Genomic DNA, 22,170 nt, shown 5'->3' on the forward strand with positions numbered 1-22,170 from the left:
GTGAGGAAAACAGAAGTGGAATGCAGTTGCCTCTGCGTGCCAGGGTCTTTGTGAAGTTGGGGAGACCTGGTGTTAGCCTGAGCCCTGCCTGGGGCGAAGGGATGATGGTGTGGATGGAGGCTGGTGCCATCCTGTGAGAGGAGAGGATAGAGACCTCTCAGGGAGTGGTACCTGAAGGTCGGAGGAGGGGCTTTGGAACTTGGTCAGGACAAACTGGAGTTTGTTATCCTAAAAGTGACTGACTCGTCCTCAGTTTCCCAGACTCTTGATTGGAAGAAGCATTAGGGATCGAGGTTTAAGCAGCAAGCTGCACACTTTGTAGCTTCTGGAGACTATTTCTCTGCACCCCTTTAAGGGGTGGGCCGGGGCGGAGCTCCCGAGTCACTTCCCGGCAGAAGCAGTTAAGAAAGCTGAGCCGTGGGACATCTCTCCCTACTCGGAGGTCCAGGCAGGATTCGAGCCGCCCACTGACCACAGGCAGTGTCGTGTCACTGGTTCTGCAGGCACCATGAGCCAGGACACCGAAGTGGACATGAAGGACGTGGAGCTGAATGAGCTAGAACCGGAGAAGCAGCCTATGAATGCAGCGGCCGGGGCGGCGGCCGGGGAGAAGAATGGCCTGGTGAAGATCAAGGTGGCCGAAGACGAGGCGGAGGCCGGGACCAAGTTCACGGGCTTGTCTAAGGAGGAGCTGCTGAAGGTAGCCGGCAGCCCGGGCTGGGTGCGCACCCGCTGGGCGCTGCTCCTGCTCTTCTGGCTCGGCTGGCTTGGCATGCTGGCGGGCGCCGTGGTCATCATCGTTCGGGCGCCGCGCTGTCGTGAGCTGCCGGTACAGAGGTGGTGGCACGAGGGCGCCCTCTATCGCGTCGGCGACCTTCAGGCCTTCGTAGGCCCAAACGCTGGAGGCATAGCTGGTGAGTGGGGGGCACACTGTCATTCCTTTCCCCTGTGCCTCTCATTTAACTAGGCCGTCTACTGCCCTCCTCCTTCCTTCTCACCCTCTCTAGACGAACTCAGATGTTCTCCATTGCTCCGTTTTCTGGGACCACTCCCTGACAATCACTCCTTCCTTTATTTCCAACAAACAAACAAACAAACAAACAAAAAAAACCCCAAAAACCCCGCTACTCCTACTTCTTCCTAAGGGTGGCTGACTCAGCACATTCACTTTCTCCTCCCTGAACCACGAGGCGCCTGAGCCAGTTCAAACCAGTTTCTGAAGTAATGTGCAAGGCTCCTTGCGTCAGCTACTTTGTCTCGTGATCCAGCCCCCTCTGAGGGAGTGGGAAAGTGGTGGAGAGAATGAGGAGGCCTGAGGCTTCTCATGCCTCACTGTTTAACTCATCCTTCTCCTCCTCGCAGGTTTGAAGAAGCATCTGGAGTACTTGAGCAGCCTGAAGGTGAAGGGCGTGGTGCTGGGCCCAATTCACAAGAACCAGGAGGATGAAGTCAATGAAACCGACTTGAAACAAATTGACCCCATTTTAGGCTCCCAGGAAGATTTTAAAGACCTTCTGCAATCTGCCAAGAAGAAGAGTAGGTCTTGCCAAGAAACCAGAAAGGGTTTGGCATTCTGGCTGAGAAGCAGGACAGAGTCTTTGTCTGGTTTACTCCTAACTGGTTCAGAGTTTTTCTAGGGCAGGCACCGGGGAGATATGTTACGATTTACACTGAACAGTGTGGTTTCATGTGTTCTCTTCTTGGCTGGATGATTTCTATTTATCTAGTTCTTTTAGTTTTGAGGTAGGGTCTCACTATGTATTCTGATTAGTTGACCTGGCTGGATGAAAGTTGACAGAACTCCACTGGTTCCCGGTGCTAGGTTTAAGTGTGCCACCATGACTGGCTAAAATCAATGACTATTTGAAATTTATAAAGTGAATCCTTTGTGAGTAAGAAATTAACTATTGTTTTATAATTCAATATAGAGAGCTGAGAATGTAGCTTAGTTGGTAAAAGTGCTTGCCTAGTATCCATAAAGCCCTGAGTTTGATTCCTCAGAACAATGGAAAACATATACAAGTGTCCACCTATAATCCCAACACTTGGAAAGTAGATGAAGGTGGTTATCCCACCAGTTAGCCTGTAGACATAAAACCCTTTCTCGAGAGAAAAAAACCAAAAAACCAAAACCTCACTATGGAAGCATGTTGAAAGATTTTTTTTGTGAGGAGAACCTAGTTCCTGTAGCTCAAACTTATTTTCTCCACAGTAAAATTGGTTGAGGGATTTGGTGGGGTTCATTAAAGTCTAAGATAGAAACCATACATAGGTGTACTTAGTAGCCTTCTGTGAGGTTCTTTGTTTTTTCTTGTTACCCCTCAAAATTTCTCTCCACTGGTTGTTGTTCTAGGCATTCACATCATTTTAGACCTGACTCCCAACTACCGGGGCCAGAATGCATGGTTCCTTCCTGCTCAGGCTGACGTTGTAGCCGCCAAAGTGAAGGTGAGTTTTGTGGTTGGTGGCAGACTGTGGATTCATTCACAGCAAGCCTTGTGTGCACTTAGCGTGGCTCTCACAAGCAGGGCTACTTCCTCCCATACATAGCCTGAAGGATAGGCCCACAGTACACAGTGTTTTTTTCTTGTTTCTTTTCTGACTGCTCTTTGTGTATGTGTGTGTGTGTGTGTGTGTGTGTGTGTGTGTGTGTGTGTGTTTCCTTTATTCTAGGAGCAAGGCTGTGCCAGGAAGGGAATTTCTCAGATGTTAGACTGGAAGTTTGACTTTTCTTTTTGTCGTAGGAAGTCTTTTCTTTCTCTGTGGGAATCCTGATCTGACTGCCTTCCCAGTTTTTGTTTGATATGTTTGGAATGGAGCCCAGTCTGGAATTATAAGCACTAGGGTCTTACTATGTATCTGGGACTATGCCAAGTATTTATTATTTAAGAAAAAAATTTAACTCTCCTATGAGTTTTTAATTAAGATTTGTGTTTCATGTGTATGAGTGTTTTGTCTACATGTATGTATGTATGTATGTATGTGCACCATGCGTCCAGGAAGCCAGAAGAGGGTGATGTATCCCCCCTGTAGCTGAAGTTACAGGCAGTTGTGAGCTGCCATGTGGGTGCTGGAAATGATCTTGGGTCCCCCACAAGAGCAACAAGTGCTCTAACTACTGAGCCCTCTCTCTAGCCCCCATCCCAAGTATTTTCTAGCTTTTGAAAATGTTCTTGTGTAACACCACACAACACTGTTGTTGCTGGTCTGAGGATGAGGACGCTGGACTTCATGTGTTCCATATTTGAAGTCTTAATGAGTCTGTTCTAACCTGCCTTTCCTTGTGGTAGTGATTTAAACTGTACAGCCACCAGGCTGGGGAAAAGCTTCTAATGTCACCCTAGCTTTTGGTGCCTAGGTTTTAGGACACTGGCTCGTCCAGGGTGGATATAACAAAAGTAGGGGGAGATGTGACACTTATCAGCTGTGATTCTGAGGGAGGACTTTGGATTCCCAGCATGTAGGTGGGACGCCTGTAATCATGCAGTTTGGCTCTTGCCAGTTGTTGGGAGATTTGCATTTTAGAACACTGTTGCTGAGGATGAGCTTGAACTCCTAGTCCTCTTGTCTTCTCTTGCTGGGATCATAGGACGTTCAAAGTACTGGAGAAAGCCTGTAGTCATAACTGTCAGGAGTTAAGACAGCCTCAGTTAGGTAGTGAGTTGGAGACAGGTCGTAAACCAAAAAGAAAATGTTTTCAGATGGCAGCCTCAGATGAAGATGGAGAACAGATGAGAGGGGAAGAAAGGGAGCATGGGGATGTGGTTTTGTGCTCAGTGCCAGTTGAAACCAGGGCTTAAACCTTCAGGCCTGGGCCTGTTCTGCAGAGCTGGCTTCTTTCCAGATGTCTCAACAGCCCTCAGGCTGTGTTTTGAATGTCAAATTTTTCATTCTTGGCCTTGCTCCTAGCTCTTGTGGGTGAGCACACTCTAGGCCTCAGGAAACTGGAAAGGAGTAAGTACATTTGCCCTAGGGTCCTGACTGGCATCCTGTCTCTGCTTCCACTTTAATCTGTTTCCTGATTATGATCTTGGTCATATATTCTTGCTTCTCTGACCTGTTTCTTCATCTCCAATCTGAGAGTATTTTCATTCTGCATACCAAGTGCTAGGTGTCAGAGTTGTGCATACTTATTTTCTCTTGAGTCTTTTTTGTAGTTGTTAAAAGTGAAGCTATATATTTTGCCAAAGAATAGAGAATAGATAAATGCTATTATATACTAAGAGCATACCAAGGGCTAACATTTGAAGAAAGAGAGGGTGAACCCCTATTTTGTAGAAATCTCAGGGAAATTTGAGGTAGGTGAGAGCTTATTTGTGTATTAATCTTTCCTCTATTCTTTTGTTCCCTGTAGGAAGCTCTGAGTTCTTGGTTGCAGGATGGGGTTTATGGGTTCCAAGTTCGGGATGTGGAAAAGCTGACGGTGAGTGCCTTTTCCATGTTGAGAGCAAAGCTTTGGTGAGAAAAGTGGGTCTCAGCCAGGGCTAGGAGCTGTTCCCTGATTCTGTGGGTTTTTTTTTGTTTGTTTTTTTTTGTGCTAGGATGCATCCTCACACTTGGCAGAGTGGCAGAACATTACCAAGAGCTTCAGTGAGGATAGGTAGGTACCTGACACCCCTGCCTGACTGAGCCCACAAGCCCTTAGAGGGGAGTTTTCTGGTCTGAAAAACTCTTCACTTTTATTCTTTATCTCTGCCATTTGCTAATGATACTCCTGCCCTGGCTTTGTGCAGGCTCTTGATTGCAGGAACTGACTCCTCTGACCTCCAGCAAATCCTCAGCATACTTGAATCCACCAGCGACCTGCTGTTGACTAGCTCATATCTGTCAAATTCCAGCTTTACTGGAGAGCATACAGAATCGCTAGTCACTCGGTATTTGAATGCCACTGGCAATCGCTGGTGCAGCTGGAGTGTGAGTACAGTGCTGATGGGTGTGGGGGAAGGTGGAAGGTGGTGGTTGTGGGGTGGGGGTCCTCACAGGCATGTCTTCCTCCAGGTGTCTCAGGCAGGACTCCTGACAGCCTCTATACCGGCTCAGCTCCTCCGACTCTACCAGCTGCTGCTCTTCACTCTGCCAGGGACCCCTGTTTTCAGCTATGGGGATGAGATTGGCCTGAAGGCAGCTGTCATTCCTGGACAGGTACCACTTGTTTTCTGCCCAGCACAGTGCGGAAATAGTGTTTGTTTGTGTATCACATCTTGCCATCTGTGGATAACAGCAGACAGACAACAGCCCTGAGGTGGAACTTTGTTAAATTCCTTGTCTGTCATTCTGTGGGCTATGTGGCAAGTGTTTATGTTTAAACAGGGTTTTCCTGTTGTCATATTCACTGTATATTACTGAGCTGGCTTCAGGAGCTATGTAGAGTATTCTCTTGGAATGGAACTCAGCTGGAAATACATCTATGCATGCCTGTGTGTGTGTGTGTGTCTGTGTGTGTGTGGTGTAGGTACATGCGCAGAGGTCAGAGTACAGCTTGGTGGAATAAGTTTTTTCCTTTAGCCTTTATGTAGGTTCTGGGCATCAAACTCAGGTTGTCAGGTTTGCATGGCAAGTGGTTTTACCCACTAAGCCATCTCACCAGACCCCATGAACCTATTTTTAAAGGTAATATCTGGTGTCTAGTAATATGTTAAGAATGGCAGCCAATGTTTTGATGGACAGTGGTACTCTGCACCCATTTGATAGACTCTGAGCCCTCTGGGAACTCACGGTTTATCAAGAGTCCACACAAGCAGAGAGGTACAAAGTGTGGGTCCCATGATAAGGTGCTGCCACAAAGGCATCTGCCTGCAGAAAAGCATACAAAATGGTGAAATGAAAATTGGGGATGGGGTAGGCTGGAGAGATGGTTCAATTCCCAGCACCCACATGGCAGCTTACAACTATCTGTAACTCCAGTTCTAGGGGATCTGACACCTTCACACCAATGTACATAAAATAAATTAAAAATAAAACAAAATAGGGAATGGGGTTGTACCCACCTCTTTTTAAAGACCCACACTTTCTGTCCATTAGCCTGTAAAGACCCCGTTCATGCCGTGGAATGAATCCAGCCTTCCACAGACATCAGGACCCATAAGCCCCGACATGACAGTAAAGGTAAGCAGTTTAGGCCTGACCCTCACGGTGGGCAGGTGGCTTACAGATGTCCAGTAGAGCCAGCCCTTCACTCCTTCCTTCTGTATCTTTCATTTTCAGGGTCAGAATGAAGACCCTGGCTCCCTCCTGGCCCAGTTCAAGCGGCTGAGTCACCTTCGGGGTAAGGAGCGCTCTCTGTTGCATGGTGACTTCCATGCACTGGCCTCCTCATCTGGCCTCTTCTCCTACATCCGCCACTGGGACCAGAATGAGCGTTACCTGGTGGTACTCAACTTTCAGGATGTGAGCCTGTCAGCCAGGCTAGGGGTCTCTAACCTCCCTGCTGGCATAAGTCTGCCAGCCAGTGCTAACCTATTGGTTAGTACCAACAGTACCCGGCTAAGCCAAGAGGAGGGCACCTCTCTGAAGCTGGAAAACCTGAGCCTGAATCCTCATGAGGGCTTGCTCTTGAATTTCCCCTATGTTGCTTGACCATACCTGTCCAGGACCTACTACCTTCCTCCCCTCTTCCCTGGCCTTTTGAATTCAAGTTTTTCTCTCCTTGTTTTTTTGTTAACTTTTGCAGATTACATATGAATTCTCACACTGGGTGTTTTTGCCTTCAAATAAAAGTCACCCTGCCTGATGAGGTTGTGTCTTTCCTTCATCAAAGCAGGACTTTCCCCTGTTCTCTCTTGGCTTACCCTCCCTACCCCTCTCCCCTCTGTAGTCTCGGCCTGGTGTGGGAAGTCCTTCTGTATATGTGTTGCTTTTATTGAGTAATGAATAAAGCTGCTTTGGTCCTATAGCAGGGCAGAATAGAGCTAGGTGGGAAAACTAAGCTGAATGCTGGAAGAAAGTAGGTGGAGCTAGGGAGAAGCCATGTAGCCACACTGGACACTGGACAGAACCTTGCTGGTAGGCCACAACGACGTGGTGATACACAGATTAATAGAAATGGGTTAATTTAAGATATAAGAGCTAGCTAGAAATAGGCTTAAGTTATTGGCCAAACAATATTGCAATTAATATAGTTTCTATGTGTTTATTTCGGGGTTGGGGCTGGAAATGAATGAGCAACCTCCGACTACATTGCCAGTTCTATACAGCTGCTCCAGCTCTTGAATTTTTTTTGGAGGGGGCTGGTTTTGAAACAGGGTTTCTCTGTGTAACCCTGGCTGTCCTGGAACTTGCTCTGTAGACCAGGTCTCTAACCCTGGTTTTTAGTTCTCGCATTTAGCCAGTTTGTCTCTTCAAGGACTAAGAGTGGGGGTAGGATGACCTGAAGACTGCACAGTGCCAGGCCCTGGGGCTTCTAGCAGAGAACAGAATACAGAAGTCCATTTTCTATTCAGCGGTGAGGCTTCTACACAGTGAGCACAGGACTCTGCTCCCCAGCAGCACGCCCCACTCCAGAAGACGTCAACAGGACAAAACCGTCACTTCTTTAGGGTATAGAGAAGAAATAAAGAATAAACATTTATATGATTAATAAGGTGATGAGTGATAAAAAAAATGGGACTGGGAAAATGACTCCGAGGTTAAGAGCACTAGTTGCTTTTGCAGAGGATCCAGCCAGGTTCAGTTCCCAGCACCTATGTGGTAGCTGGGATCAACACCCATTTCTGGTTTTGCAGGCACCAGACATGCGTGTGATTTATATACATATGTGCAGACAAAGCACACATAAATAAGCAGGAAAAGTGAAACTGGAAAGGTATTTTTGGGAACAGGAGGTTTGGGGTTGAGTTTGGAGGAAGTCCATCCCACCAAGGAGGTGAACTTCTTTTTTTTTTTTTTTTAAAGATTTATTTATTATGTAGATAGCATTCCTTCCATGTATGCCTGCACACCAGAAGAGGGCACCAGATCTCATTATAGATGGCTGTGAGCCACCATGTGGTTGCTGGGAATTGAACTCAGGACCTCTGGAAGAGCAGTCAGTGCTCTTAACCACTGAGCCATCTCTCCAGCCCAAGGAGGTGAACTTCTAACCCATGGCCAGCCAAAGTGTGCGTGTGACCCAATACAAAGTCATAAATAGTAGGTTACACTTGTTACATTACAATATTAGGTTAGACATATCCAGCAGGTCTTGGGAAGCTTTTGGGTATCTGAATATCTGAATGGGAACAATTGGTACTTGAGTGAAGGAGTAAGAAATGGAGGATATTCGGCAAGGGGTGGGCAGATGGCCAAAGGCTTCTTAAGGCAGTAACAGAGGGTACAAAGTTTGGTAGACGATGCAGGAGCCCTGGTCTCAGACCATGGGACTGCTCTTCAACAGCAGATGGAAGCCAGTGGTCCCATGAGCTCCCTCGGGTGGGCTATATGCTAGGGTGAGTCACAGCACTGTTTTATTAGCAAAAGGGAAGATGACCAGCTAAAGGAAGAGGTGCATGGGTAGAGCCGGAGAGTGTGGGAGCCTGATTTCCCATGTCTTCACTGAGGACTCAATGCCTGCTTGCCAGAAATGCTAACAAGGAAGCAGGAGACTCACTTGAGCCTTTGGTGACCAGAGTTTTGGCTTTCTTAGAGTTTCAGGGGAGCTAAGAGTGACCTTGAACTCCTGATCCTCCTGCCTCTACAGAATTACAGGCAGGCTTCACTTTGATTTGTTTCTGGTTTTTTTTTTAGGTAGTATTTATTAATGTAGTCCAGACTGTCTTCAAACTCCATAGCAATTCTGCCTCAGTCTTCTGAGTGCTGGTATTACAGACATGTATCACCATGCCTGTTTCCTGTTTCCCTAGAGCGTAATCACAGATAGACTCATAATAACTAACCTTCAGTCTCCAGCCCCTCCCAAGGCTCTGGACATATACTTCAGAATCCATTTCCCGTATGTTAAACTTTGGCAGCCTGGCTGATATCCCCAAAGACAACTCCCAAGACAGGACATTCTAGAAGCCTAGAAATTACTTACCTAGAGCTGAGGACAAAGGCCAGACTTGAGGGCAAGTGTCATTTTGAAATGTCCATAGGGTCAGAGGGAGTGGAGTGGGAGTTGGAGGGCCTGAGCAGAGTGACTTTTGACCGGTTTTAACAGGCTTGATGTTATGTGATTAGTTGGGGGAGCAGGGAGGTTGGGGAGACTGGTTTGGGACTGTAACCAAGGATATGTGTTGGAGGAGATCGTCAAGTGATTTCATCTTGCATTATTTTACAGTCAGTCCACAGATTTAGTGTTGGTCTCTCTTTGTCAACCAGTGATTTTTAGGTGGACCCAATAGAACTTGGGGTTAACTTTGTCTTTCAAAGCCTTAGGAACGACACGCTAGATTTTTGACTCTCCTAGCCTTGGGGAAAAGAACACATTGGACACTGTGCAGGCATCCTTTACAGCAGGCTGGGGCTTGGGGTGGCCTGGGCCTCTGAGGGTACTCTGGTGTAGAGGACAGACCCAAGAAATTAAAATAGCTAAGACGCAGCACCCTTGTCTCTTCATCTTCTTACTCAGTGACAGAGCCTGAGGCCTTTGAGAGAGTAGTACACACTGACTCCTCTTAAGACATACCAACCTTCCTCTCAGTCCCCGGTTCTCTCCTGGCTTTTGTCTGTTCTGGATTCCTTCCCGAGGCTCTCTACCCCTTCCCTTGTCCTCCATCCCAGGGTCCTCAAGATATTCCATTTCTCTTTCCCCTCTTCTTTGCTGACTACCTTTTTTACTCTGCAATAGTAGCCCTGGCTGGCCCGAACCTCACAGACATCCTCCTGCCTCTGCCTCCCAAATGGAACCACCAAGCCCAGCCCTCATGGGCTCTCTTTTGAAGTATTATGGTATGTGTTATGACTGATTTTGTATGTCAACTCGACACAAGCTAGAGTCATCAGAGAAGAAGGAGCCTCAGTTGAGGAAATGCTTCCATGAAATCTAGCTATAAGACATTTTCTCAGTTAGTGATCAATGGGGAGGGCCCAACCCATGGTGAGTGTGACAATTCCTGGGCTGATGGTCCTGGGTTCTATAAGCAAGCAGGCTGAGCAAGGCAGGGGAAGCAAGCCGGTAAGTAGCATTTCTCCATGGCCTCTGCATCAGTTCCTGCCTCCAGTATCCTACCCTGTTTGAGTTCCTGTTCTGACTTCCTTTAGTGATGAACAGCAATGTGGAAGTGTATGTTAAATAAACCCTTTCCTCCCCAAATTGCTTTTTGGTTATGGTGTTTGGTCACAGCAATGCAAAACATAACTAAGACAGGAAGTTTACTGTGGATTTTCTGCTTATTTAGCCCCCCCCCCCCCCCGACAGGGTTTCTCTGTTGTAGCTTTGGAGAAACTGGAACTCGCTTTGTAGACCAGGCTGGCCTCAAACTCACAGAGATTCACTTGTCTCTGCCTTCTGAGTGCTGGGCTTAAAGGTGTTTGTCAACACTGCCCGGCTAAATTTTTTTTTTTTAAATGTATGTACTTTATGGGCTGGAGAGATAACTTAGCAAGTAAGAGCACTTTCTGCTCTTGAAGAGGACTTGGGTCTTAGCATCCCAATGGTGGTTTACCCATAGTTCCAGATCCAGACGGTCCTGTCTTCTCTTCTGACCTCTACAGGTACCAGGCACACATGCAGTGTATAATACATACATGTAGATAAAGCAATCATACACATACCAAAAATAAATAAATCTTTTAAAAAAGTTTATCTTCGGGGGCTGGAGAGATGGCTCAGAGGTTAAGAGCATTGCCTGCTCTTCCAAAGGTCCTGAGTTCAATTCCCGGCAACCACATCTGTAATGAAGTCTGGTGCCCTCTTCTGGTCTGCAGACATACACACAGACAGAATATTGTATACATAATAAAAAAAAAAGTTTATCTTCTTTGTTGTTGGTGAGATGTCTCATCAGTTAAGTGCTAGCTACTATTCTAGAGGATCCAGGTGTGATTCTCAGCATGTGTAACTCTATTCCCAGGGGATCCAGTGCCTTTTCTGGCTTCCATGGGCACCAGGCATACATGTACATAGACACATACAGCCAAAGTGTTATACACATAAAAAAATAATAACAAAGCAAAATGAGACGTAGTTTTGCTCCTTAGAGCTACCATGATGCAGGAAAGCCTCAGTAACTGACTTTGTCTGGAAGGGTCCTGGCAGCACTCTGCCTCCAGACCTCCAAGTTGTGGAAGAACAAGTGGGAACTCAATCCCCTGAAATCTGCAAGCTCTGGACCCTGACACGTGCAATCATCTTGAAAGCTAAGCAAGGCCTGGTCTGGTTCTTATTGTCTGGGAGGCCACCTGGGAATACCAAGTACTGTAAGACTGTGAGTGTCAAAAATGAAAAAGGCATATCTCCTGCCTTTAATCCAGCACTCCAGAGGCAGGGGGAGGTGGATCTACATATGTATGTCAGAGGACAACTTTGAAGAGTCCATTCTTTTTCCACCATGTGGGTTCCAGGGATTGAACTCAAGTTATCAGGATGAACAGCAAGCACCTTTGCCTGCTGATCTATCTCCTTGGTCAAAGATTAAAAATAAATTACCTTGTGGAGGCAAATGCTCTAACACTGGGCTACATCCTCAGTCCTTGGATAGAAAAAAACTTAAGCCTTTCATGATTGCCTAAGTGGGGTGAACAGGCTGTAAGGGGAGATGGGCATGTTGGGCCGTCAAGTTGTTAAAGGGAGACGAGAATGAGAGGCAGGAATGTGAGCAGTGTCTTGGTGGCATTCTCAGTTTAGGTTCTGAAGGACCGGCAGGTGGAGGTTTCCATCAGGGGAGAGTCTACAGCTCAGCACAGGGCAAGATCTAGAAACACTTGGGGTGGAAGTGGGGGCATGACACTAGTGTGAAGGAAGAAGGAGAGGTCGGAGCCAAGGGTTGACCGTATCTATAGGATGGACAGTGGAAGAGACCCTAACAGAGGAAGAATAGAAGCAAACTGTGCCCCAGGTGTGACGATAAGGAGGCAAGAAGGTGCCAGGTCAGTGTCAGGTAGAGCAGGTGGCCTTCAGATTGGTGGTAAGGGTATTACTGTGGTCCACAGGGCGTCATCTTCTCTGGAGCCTCCAGGGGAGAGTGGAAAAGTGGAGTTTTCTCAATGTATGTGTTTCTAGATAGTATTAGTTGGAGTACCTAGTTGTCCTGAGAACTAAAAGAACTTGTTGGAAGGTAATCAGGAAATGCCAGAAGAAAGTAGGATCAGAGTCGGGAAATGGGCAGGAAGCAAGCGCCAAGAAGCAGGAAGTTTGATTGTCTTTTGACTGGAACTGCCTGGGATGCTGCCACAGGGGATGTACTGCCAAGGTGCCTGTGGCTGGGCACAAAAGCACAACGCACAAAGGCATAGCCTCCCTGGGTGGGGTGTGGGTGGTGCTGGAGTTCACAGTGTGCTCAGCTTGAATGGCCCTGGTATGTCCTGAGTCTCAGGACTAAGATAGTTATTGTTTTTTAAGTGTTCTCTATTTAAAAAAAAATTAAAATAGGGGCTGGAGAGATGACTCAGCCCTGAAACAAAAGAGATATATTCCACACACCTGTAACTCCAGCTTCAAGGAGAGAGTAGAGAGGAGGACACTGGGGCTTGCTGACAAGAAAGTATTAGCCCCAGGTTCAGGGAGAGACACTGCCTCAAAGGAATAGTTGGTGAGTGACAGAGGAGGGTACCCAAAGCCCTCTTTCAGCCTGCACAGATAAGTAAATATTTTTGAAAATGAAATCAGGGTAAGTGAGATGGCTCAGGTGGCAAAGGTGCCTGCTGCTGAGCCTGACGACCCAGAGAGTGGGAGGGAGAACCGACTCCTGCCAGTTGTCCTTTGAGCTCCATGTCTGCGCCTGTGCATATGCACTGCATCCCCATAAGTACATGTAAAAAGTGAAAACAAAACAAAACAAACAAACAAAAAAAGCTTTTTTGGTTTTTCCAGATTGACTTTCTCTGTGTAACAGCTCTGGCTGTCCTGGAACTAACTTTGTAGACCAGACTGGCCTCGAACTCACAGAGATCCACTTGCCTCTGCCTCCTGAGTGCTGGAATTGAAGGTATGCACCACCACCACCTGGTCTATTGTTTGTATTTTATGTGCAAAAAAACACATTATGGTAGGCACATATTGGTTAGCAAGAACAGTTATTGAGAAGCAAAACTATAAAAGCCAAAAGGCAAGATTAAGGACTTTTCCTGGATCTAGGAACTATAAACCAGGTCTTTGATGGATTAAGTCTTTGTTCCTGTTGGGGCCTCCATGAAGAGTCCTGTTACATTAGATTCCCTGGAACTGGTATTATACTCAGTTCTAAGCAGCTATGTGGGTACTGGGAATCCAACCCTGGTCCTCTGGGGTTAAAGGTGTGCACCGCTGCCAGTGCTACCGCCATCATCCAGCTCCTAAGTGCCAAGCCATCTTTCCACTCCCTTGTTTTTTTCAGGATAAGTCTTACGTGGCTCAGGCTGGCTGACCTCAGATTTGCTATATAATCCAGGCCGGATTTGAATTTTTTTCATTTTCTTTCAAAATATGTGTTGGTTTAGTGCAGATGTTGGTTTTGTCCTTCACCTCAGGTCATCAGACTTGTTAGCAAGTACCTTGACCTGACAAGTCATCTTTTTTTTTTTTTAAAGATTTATTTATTTATTATGTATACAGTGTTCTGTCTGTCTGTGTATGCTTGCTGGCCAGAAGAGAGCACCAGATCTCATTACAGATGGCTGTGAGCCACCATGTGGTTGCTGGGAATTGAACTCAGGACCTCTGGAAGAGCAGTCAGTGCTCTTAACCTCTGAGCCATCTCTCCAGCCCCCGATGAGTCATCTTGATGCCTCCCCTCCCCGCAAAAAATCCATTTATGTAGGGGCTGGAGACATGATTCAGCAGGTAAGAGTGCTCGTGGCTCTTGCAGGGTGTTATGATTATGACACCAGTCAGTACCTTGGTGGGTGAGGACCACAGGCAGGAGACAAATAAGCCATGCAGAGAGAGCTTGAGTGTGAAGTTTATTAAGGGTAAAGAGGAGGAGGAGGAGAAGGAGAAGGAGAGAGAGAGAGAGAGAGAGAGAGAGAGAGAGAGAGAGAGAGAGAGAGAGGCAAAGACCTGCTTGCCTCTTCAGAAGAACAGGGTGTGACACATTGTGTCAGGTTCCCAAAGGGCAGGGCCTAGGTGTGCCTGAATTCTGACACAGGGGACCTGGATTTGGTTCTCAGCACCTATGTGGCGACTCACAACCATCTGTGACTCCAGTTCCAGAGGATGTAATACCTTGCCTCTGTTGGCATCAGACATGGGCTGGGCTTCCTTTGTTCCTCTCCTCTCCTCTCCTCTCCTCTCCTCTCCTCTCCTCTCCTCTCCTCTCCTCTCCTCTCCTCTCCTCTCCTCTCCTCTCCCATCCTCTTTCTTTTTCTCCCCTCCCTCCCCTTCTTTCCCTTCAAGATCAGTCTTTCAGATCTTGAATCTTTCCTCTCCCTTCTTCTTCCACTTGTCCTCCTTTCTAGCCCCGAGGATCAACACTAGGGCCAATTGATGTTGGGCAAATGTTTTACCTCTGAACTATGCCTCAGCCCTCACCTGCCTTTGTTTATCTGGCTCTGCCTTTAACTGTTGGTAACAAACCAAAATTAAAACCAAAACAACAAACTCTAAGCCAACAATAAAATCTCATAGTTCCCCCCGCCAAAAACAAAACAAAACAAAACAAACAAACAAAAAAAAACACTAAAATTTTCCATTGTATAACCTTTGTATTTGGGAGACTGAGACAGAGGGATTGCCACAAGTTCTAGTCCAGTCTGGACTACACAGTGAGATGCTGTGTCAGAAAACCAAAACCCCAAACTGAAATAGAACCAAAAAGAACCAAACAAAGCACTTTAACCTGAGCAAGAAGGCATGCTACCTTGCTCTGTAGCAGAAATAAGAGCAGGTTCTTTTCTGCATCATACAACATCCTTGTGGATGTTATTTCTAACAGGAGTCTTGTCAGGCAGCCAGATTTAAAAAGCTGTGCTTTGTCCCAAGAAAGTAACCTTTAACTTAAAAAGCTTCTGATTCTGATTGCCTGTCTTATTTAATAATGCGTTGCCTTGGCAATACCATTTAAATTCTCATCTCTGTTTTCTAGAAGGTATAAATACCTGTGAATTTTCTTTGTTAAGCCTGAGGGGGAACATTTGTACATCCCTCCTTTCCCAAGTGCATGAGGTAAGATCAACTGAAGGTTTGAAAGAGATTCTCTCCCTCCATCCCATTCTCCCTCCCTCCTTTTTTCTTTTCTTTTCTTTTCTTTTTTTTTTTTTTGGATTTTGTTGTTGTTGTTGTTTTGGTTTTTTGATTTTTTTGAGACAGGGTTTCTCTGTGAACCAGTCCTGGCTGTCCTGGAACTCACTCTGTAGGCCAGACTGGCCTTAAACTCACAGAGATCTGCCTGCCTCCACCTCCCACGTGCTGGAACTAAAGACGTGCGCCACCACCGCCCGGCTTTTTTGGTGTTTTGAGCCGAGCCTCACTATGTTTCTGTAGCTGGCCTCACACTTCAGAGATCCACCTGATTCTGCCACCCAAATTCTGGGATTAAAGATGTGCCTGGCATCTGGAAACTTCTTAACCAAACAAGGAATTTGAAAATCTGATGTTTGTCTTCTTGCTGTTGGCCTGTTTGGAGATGGGATAGTTCTAGACTGTTGAGAGTGTTATTCAGTGTTATGTAACTTTCTCTGGGGAGGCTATTTCGATTCACCTTAGCTAGAACAGTAACAACAGACTAAAGAAACAGTTTTTACCCAAGGTTAGCTTGCTTGGTGACCAATGAGCTCACTGGTCCTCTGGAACCCAGGTCCTCTGAAAGGATCACCCACTGCTCTTAGCACTGAGCCGTCTCTCCAGCCCTGGTGGTGCAGCATTTTGCCTGGTGCTACTCATTTCTGCACTGGGTAGCAAGAAGAGGAAACTGGAGGTCCTAGTGGTTAGGCACTCTGCCCCTGGACGACCCTGACTAGAGCATGGATTGCAGGAGCTTGAGTGTCTCTGTCAGTCGTCTCAGGTGCCTGTCTGTGGGGACCATCTTAAAGGACTGTGCCAAATATGCTAACACCTTGGCTTTAGACTTATGACCTCCAGAGCCGTGGATATCAGCCCTGTTACTCTGAGTCACCCAGTGTGTGGCACTTTGAGAAGTCACCTATGAACCGGTTTTCATATATTTTTTTCAGTAATTCCTTATCAAAAGACTTTTTAAACTTCTTGTACCATATCTGTCATTAAAAATAGTGTAGATTATGACTTGGTATATGCGTGTGTTTTTTTCTCTGTCTTTTATTTTTTCTTTGTTTTTCAAGACAGGGTTTCTCTGTGTAACAGCCCTGGTTGTCCTAGAACTCACTTTGTAGATCAGGCTGGTCTCGAACTCACAGAGATCCTCCTGCCTCTGCCTCCCAAGTGCTGGGATTAAAGACGTGCACCACCACCACCCCATGTGTTTTTCTCTTTGTAAGTCCCAAAGGAGGTTCAGCAGGTAAAGATAAAGGTGCATTTTGCTAAACACAATAATCTGAGTTTGATCTCTAGAAGGAGAGAACTGACTCCCCAAAACGGTCTTCTGATGTCTACATGTGCTCTGTGGCCCTCATGCACATGTGGTAAATAAATACAGCAAAAAACCCTCAGACAAAAGTTTCAAAGAGTATTGTTTACTCCTGTATGCCACACTGTGCAAATGTATCCTAAACTGCTGTGTTTAGAGAAAATTCTCAAGTCTCAAGGGCAGATCAGTGGCAAAGTGCTTCCTAGCATGCACAAGAACATGAACTAGAGAGGTGGCTCAGTGGTGAAATACACTGGCTGCTCCTCCAGTGGAGCCGGGTTCAATTCACCACATCCACGTGGTGACTCACAACTATCTGTAACTCCAGTTCCAGGTGATTCAGCGCTCTCTTGTGGTCTCTGTGGACACCAGGCACATGTACATACATGCAGACAAAACACCCATTCAAATAAAATATTAAAGAGTATTGCTAATCACGACTTGCACATGGGGCTACAATCCACATTTGGAAGTTTGTCTTAAGACCAAGCTTCTCAAGGGTGGAGGCCCTGTCATTATTTCTTCAGCTATAATAGCTCTACTTTCCCAGGAAGGAGATAAAAGCTCAGAAACATACAGAAGGTCATCCAGCTCATAAGAGGAGTCAATGTTGAGATAAAGCCTTGGTTAGGTTCCACCTTCCTGGCTTGGTTCTGCCATGACCAGTCTGGATCCAAGAAAGCACCACTCTGTGCCTGGAGAGATGACTCAGTAGTTAAGAGTACTTGCTATGTAATTATAAGGATCAGAGTTCAGATTACTGCATTCAGGCAATAAACCAGGTGTTCTGTAAATGCCTGTGATTTCAGCTCTGGGGGATCTGACATCCGATTCTGGCCTCTTTGAGTGTGTGCATGCGCGCGCGTGCGCACACACACACACACACACACACACACACACACGTACACAGGCACAAACAAAGACACATACACACACACTAATTAAATCTTAAAAGAAGAAAGCATCTTGTCCAAGGGTGGACCTCTATTCACATCACCTTAGCAGATGTCTCTCTGAATATTGTTGTCTAGATACGAAACAGCTTCCTTGTTTTGTATTGAAGTCTGGCTCCCCCCCCCCTTAGTTGACTCCAATAAGAAGCAACTGGATCAAGAGAATGCTAACTTTAAAAATAGGATACCAGAAAGTGGGGTCTGGTTGGAGCAAGTATTCATTGGGTGTTGTCTTTGAAGGATGTCCCTTGTGTGGACCTCTCTTAGTGAGCATCTTTGCCTATCATTGCCTCTCTGCCAAGACAGTCTGCCTCACTAGAGGCACAGAAGTGTGCAGCCAAGTGACCATGGACTGAGGCCACTGTCTTCCTTCTTTTAAATTGGTTCTTTCAGTGATAACCAAGACATCAGGTAACCAGGCTCCTTTAAGGCAGAGACTGTCTACAGTGGGCATGGTGGAATGGCACTAGGGGTGAGGTGAGTGTAGAGAGAGCTATAGAAAGACAAGATCCATCCTCTCTAGGACCCACACATACAAACCCACTTGGGGACAGATTTTCAGGGAGGACCAGAGAGGAAGAGGAGGAGGGTGCACGTGTGCATGTATTTATATGTGTGTGTGCACATGGGTATGTCTTAGCTACTTTCCTATTTCTGTGAAGAGACACCATGACCAAAGCTTCTAAGAGGAAATATTTATTGTGGCTCATGGTTTCAGAGGGTTACAGTCCATGATCCTCATGGCAGGGAGCATGGCAACAGGCAGGCAGGCAGGCATAACAGTGGAGAACTTACTTCCTAATTTACAGGCACTAGGGAGAGAGAGAGAGATAGATAGATAGATAGATAGAGAGAGAGAGAGAGAGAGAGAGAGAGAGAGAGAGAGCTAACTGGGAGTAGCATTGGATTTTGAAACTTCAAAGTCTGCCCCCCATGACACACCTCCTCTTAAAAGGCCACACCTCCTAATCCTTCTGAAACAGTTCCACCAAATATGGACCAAGCGTTTAAACGTATGAGCCTATGGGAGCATTCTCTTTTAAACCATCACTGTATGTATACATTCATGTGTACATGTGTACATGTAAACCAAAGGTTGACAAGGAATATCTCCTTTTATCACTCTACCTTAATTTTAGCTTTTGGAGACAGGGTCTTAGTGTGTAGCCCTGGCTGGCCTGCAGCTTACACTGTAGATCAGGGTGGCCTACAACTCATGCAGATCAGCCGACCTCTGCCTGAGTGTTGGGGTTAAAGGCAGCCATATCATGCTGGACTTCTGCCTTATTATTATTATTATTATTATTATTATCATCATTATTATTATCATTATTATTATTTTTGCGACAAGGTCTCTTGCTGAACCCAGACCTTGCCATTCTGGCTAGCCTGGCTGATTAGAGAGTTCTCCCATCCCCAGTATCTCTGCCCTCCAGTATTAGGATTACAGGTATGACAGACTTTTATGTAGGTGTTAGGAATCCAAAACTGTGATCCTTACAGTTGTATAACAAGTACTTTGCCCACTGAACCATCTCCCCAGTCCTCTCATTGTCCCTTAGTTGCCGTTTTCCTGCTTATCCTGACACATCACCTTCCTTCTCTGCCAAGTCCTTCCTCCCAGCCATCCATCTCCACAGTGTCTTCCAGTGCTCCTGCCTTCCGGTTCCTCTCTGAGCAGCTCTCCCTCCTCCAGGCTGAAAGCTGATGCCTACTGAGGTGCCCTGAGCCCCAGGGTGTGAGTTAAGTGCTGTTTTTTCTTTTTGGATCCTGAAGGAAGCATAGGTGATCTTGAAGCAAAGCAAAATAAAAGTCCAAGTAGAGGAATTGGAAAGAGGAAAGAAATGAAGGAATGAGTCTAGAGCCTGCTCAATGACCAGGAGAATCACAGAATCTGTAGGAGGAGGACTCATTCACCCAAGAGGCTGAATGTCAAGGCCTTTGTCTAAGGGGCTTGCTTTGGTTTTTAGAGATAAAGGTCACATTTTGCATCCTGGGTTAGCCTGGAACTCTTAGCCCAAGCTGGCCTCAAACTTGAGATCTTCCTGCCTCTGCTTCCCAACTTGAGATTACATGTGTCTAGCTTTGGGTTAGCTTTTTCCCTCCCAAGACAAGGTCTTATATAGCTCAGGACTTAAACTACTGATCCTCCTGCTTCTACCTCTTGAATGCTGGGATTATCCTAGGAAATTACTCGTGTGTGTGTGTGTGATTTTTTTTAAAAAATATGTATTTATTTTTTATTTGATTTGGATGAGTTTTGCCTGCATGTGCGTACATGTGCATGCTACCATTTTTATTCCTGGCACCCGTAGAGATCAGAAGCTGCTGTTATAGATGGTTGTGAGCCACCATGTGGGTGCTGGGATGGCTGTGAGCCACCACGTGGGTGCTGGGACGGCTGCGAGTCACCATGTTGGTGCTGGGACGGTTGTGAGCCACCATGTAGGTGCTGGGAATTGAACTTGGGTCCTCTGCAAGAGCAACAAATGTTTTTAATCACTGAACCATCTCTTTAGTCCCTGACTTTTAAAAGGCCTAAAAATGAGGGTTGGGGCTATAGAGATAGCTCAGAGGCTTATAGCACTGGCTGCCCTTGCAGAGAACTCAGGTTCAGTTCCCAGCGTCCACATAGTAGCTAGAAACCACTCACAACTCCAGTTTCAGGGGAATTGGGCAGCTCTCTTCTGACCTCCATGGGCACCAGGCACAAAAATGGCACACACACACATTTGCACACATGCAGGCAAATATTCATACACACAAAACAAATAAATAAATCTAAAAAAAGATAAAAAACCACAATAGTATTTTGTGACATATGAAAGTTGTGTAGGATTCAAATGAAGTTTTATTGGTATACAGCCGTTCTTACTTGCTGTATTACATTATTTAAGGCTGCCTTCAACTGCAATGACAGAGATGATATAATACACTAGCGATGATGTGTAGCCTTCATTTTGTCTCTTGGCTTGTAGAGTCAAAAAAAATGTCTGCTCTCTGACCTTTGACAGAAAAAGTTTGATACTTTTGAATTGAGGGATTGTTTCAGGACTTTGTGCAAGAGCCCTGCAGTGCGGTGGAGAAAACAGGATTAGTTTGAGAACTGTTTAGAGGTAGGCTGGGTACAGGGAGTACAGAAGAGTCTCGGCTGACTTCCAGCTCTCTGGCTTGAGCAACCGTGCTCAGCGGTGGTTCTAGGAAGGCAGAAATACCAGATACCAGGGTAGGAGGACAGGGAATGGGAGAGGAAAGGGAGAGCTGAACCTTTTTAAAGGAATAATCAGGCTGTTGAGCTGTCCTGGTTTGTCACAAAAGCAAAGGCCTCAGAAGCAATACCATCTAGTCCTTTAGAGCCCAAGGCTAGCAGGGGCACCTGTTTTGGAAGAGCATTTTTGATTTACAGGTTCCAAATGCAATTTCAATTTGGAGTCAGTTCTGAACCCTGTGAAACCTGAGCTAGACTGAGAACGAAACCAAGGACTCTACAGGCCTTGGGGGCTCTGCAGAGATAGGTCACCCAAATGGAAGAACACAAAGGCTTCAGGCTAAGGGGGTTGCTTTCATTCGTTTGTTTTTTTTTTAAAGATTTATTTATTGTTATGTATACAGTATTCTGCCTGCATGTATGTCTGCAGGCCAGAAGAGAGCACCAGATCTCATTATGAATGGCTATGAGCCACCATGTAGTTGCTGGAAATTGAACTCAGGACCTCTGGAAGAGCACCAGTACTCTTAATCTCTGAGCCATCTCCCCAGTCCCTCATTCGTTTTTGAGACTTGGATGGAGCTACTCGGAAATGTCAAGACACCTGGTATCCATGGCTTCACTGATGATAACGTACTAGTTAGGAAGGGGAGGTCTTTTTTCTGAATGTTTATAGGGCCTTGTGAGCCTTCTGTGGCTTTGGATTCTCCAGAAGTTTGGGGGTAGTTGCTGGAGTGACCAAGATCACGTACTGTATCATTTTATGTTGTAGTCTGTTGTCTGGGGAACCTGGTCCAAGGCAAATATCAGGTTTCTTGGGAAGCCTATTTCCTTCATTGCCAGCAGGTGGCGCTAAAGTGACATGGTGGAGATGGAGATGCGGCGGGGCTTTGGGTATAGGAAGGACCCTAACCTGTTCCACTCCTTTAGGCATGCTCTAGTAGTACTGGTGGAAGAGGTGGTATTCACAAAGCAACCTTATTCTCTCCTTACGATAAGGCCTTTGTTCCTGTGGTGAAGAGGCTCACTCAGGGCAGGAGTGGGTGCAGTGTTTGGGATGGACAGATGCCCATGCAATCGCCCTCTCCCTTCTGGTTCATATATTCCTTGGTTTGCAGCACTCCTCCTTCAGAGCCCGCAGGACCCAGATTCCACCTGGAGTTTACACCCCTTCCTGTCCAGGTGCTCCTGGGCTCTCTTCAAACCCAAACGGGTTAGGATATGAGATTTCTTCTTCCTGGTCTAGGGTATAGAACTCTAGATTTTGCAAAGCCAGGATGGAGTGCAGCGTAGGACCTGACTCAGAAACTAGACCTAGTCTGGCCTTTAACTGCAGCAGTCTCTTCTGTAGAGTCACTGATGGTACAGCCACTAAGTGCTCTTTGCCAGTTTGCCTCATCCCCCTGACACCTGCAAG

At 46.2% G+C, this 22,170-nt stretch overlaps 1 protein-coding gene across 1 annotated transcript; it reads left to right on the forward strand.

Annotated features, from left to right (window-relative positions):
• Positions 1-379: 379 nt before the first annotated feature.
• On the forward strand, positions 380-6,730 carry Slc3a2 (solute carrier family 3 member 2). The gene is made up of 9 exons (XM_048457808.3): positions 380-914; positions 1,363-1,536; positions 2,354-2,448; positions 4,355-4,423; positions 4,542-4,600; positions 4,734-4,914; positions 4,999-5,142; positions 6,022-6,105; positions 6,205-6,730. Exons 1-9 carry the CDS (start codon positions 509-511, stop codon positions 6,574-6,576), a joined length of 1,584 nt encoding a protein of 527 aa, XP_048313765.1. The 5' UTR covers positions 380-508; the 3' UTR covers positions 6,577-6,730.
• Positions 6,731-22,170: the final 15,440 nt, after the last annotated feature.

This window comes from Myodes glareolus, chromosome 7 (genome assembly GCF_982192425.1).
Source record: "Myodes glareolus chromosome 7, mMyoGla1.1, whole genome shotgun sequence".
NCBI lineage: Eukaryota > Metazoa > Chordata > Mammalia > Rodentia > Cricetidae > Myodes > Myodes glareolus.

Coding starts and splice junctions, on each gene's coding strand:
- Slc3a2 (XM_048457808.3), top strand. CDS start 509: ATGAGCCAGGACACCGAAGTGGACATGAAGGACGTGGAGCTGAATGAG. Junction 1,537..2,353: donor GCAATCTGCCAAGAAGAAGA/GTAGGTCTTGCC, acceptor TTGTTGTTCTAG/GCATTCACATCATTTTAGAC. Junction 5,143..6,021: donor CAGCTGTCATTCCTGGACAG/GTACCACTTGTT, acceptor TCTGTCCATTAG/CCTGTAAAGACCCCGTTCAT.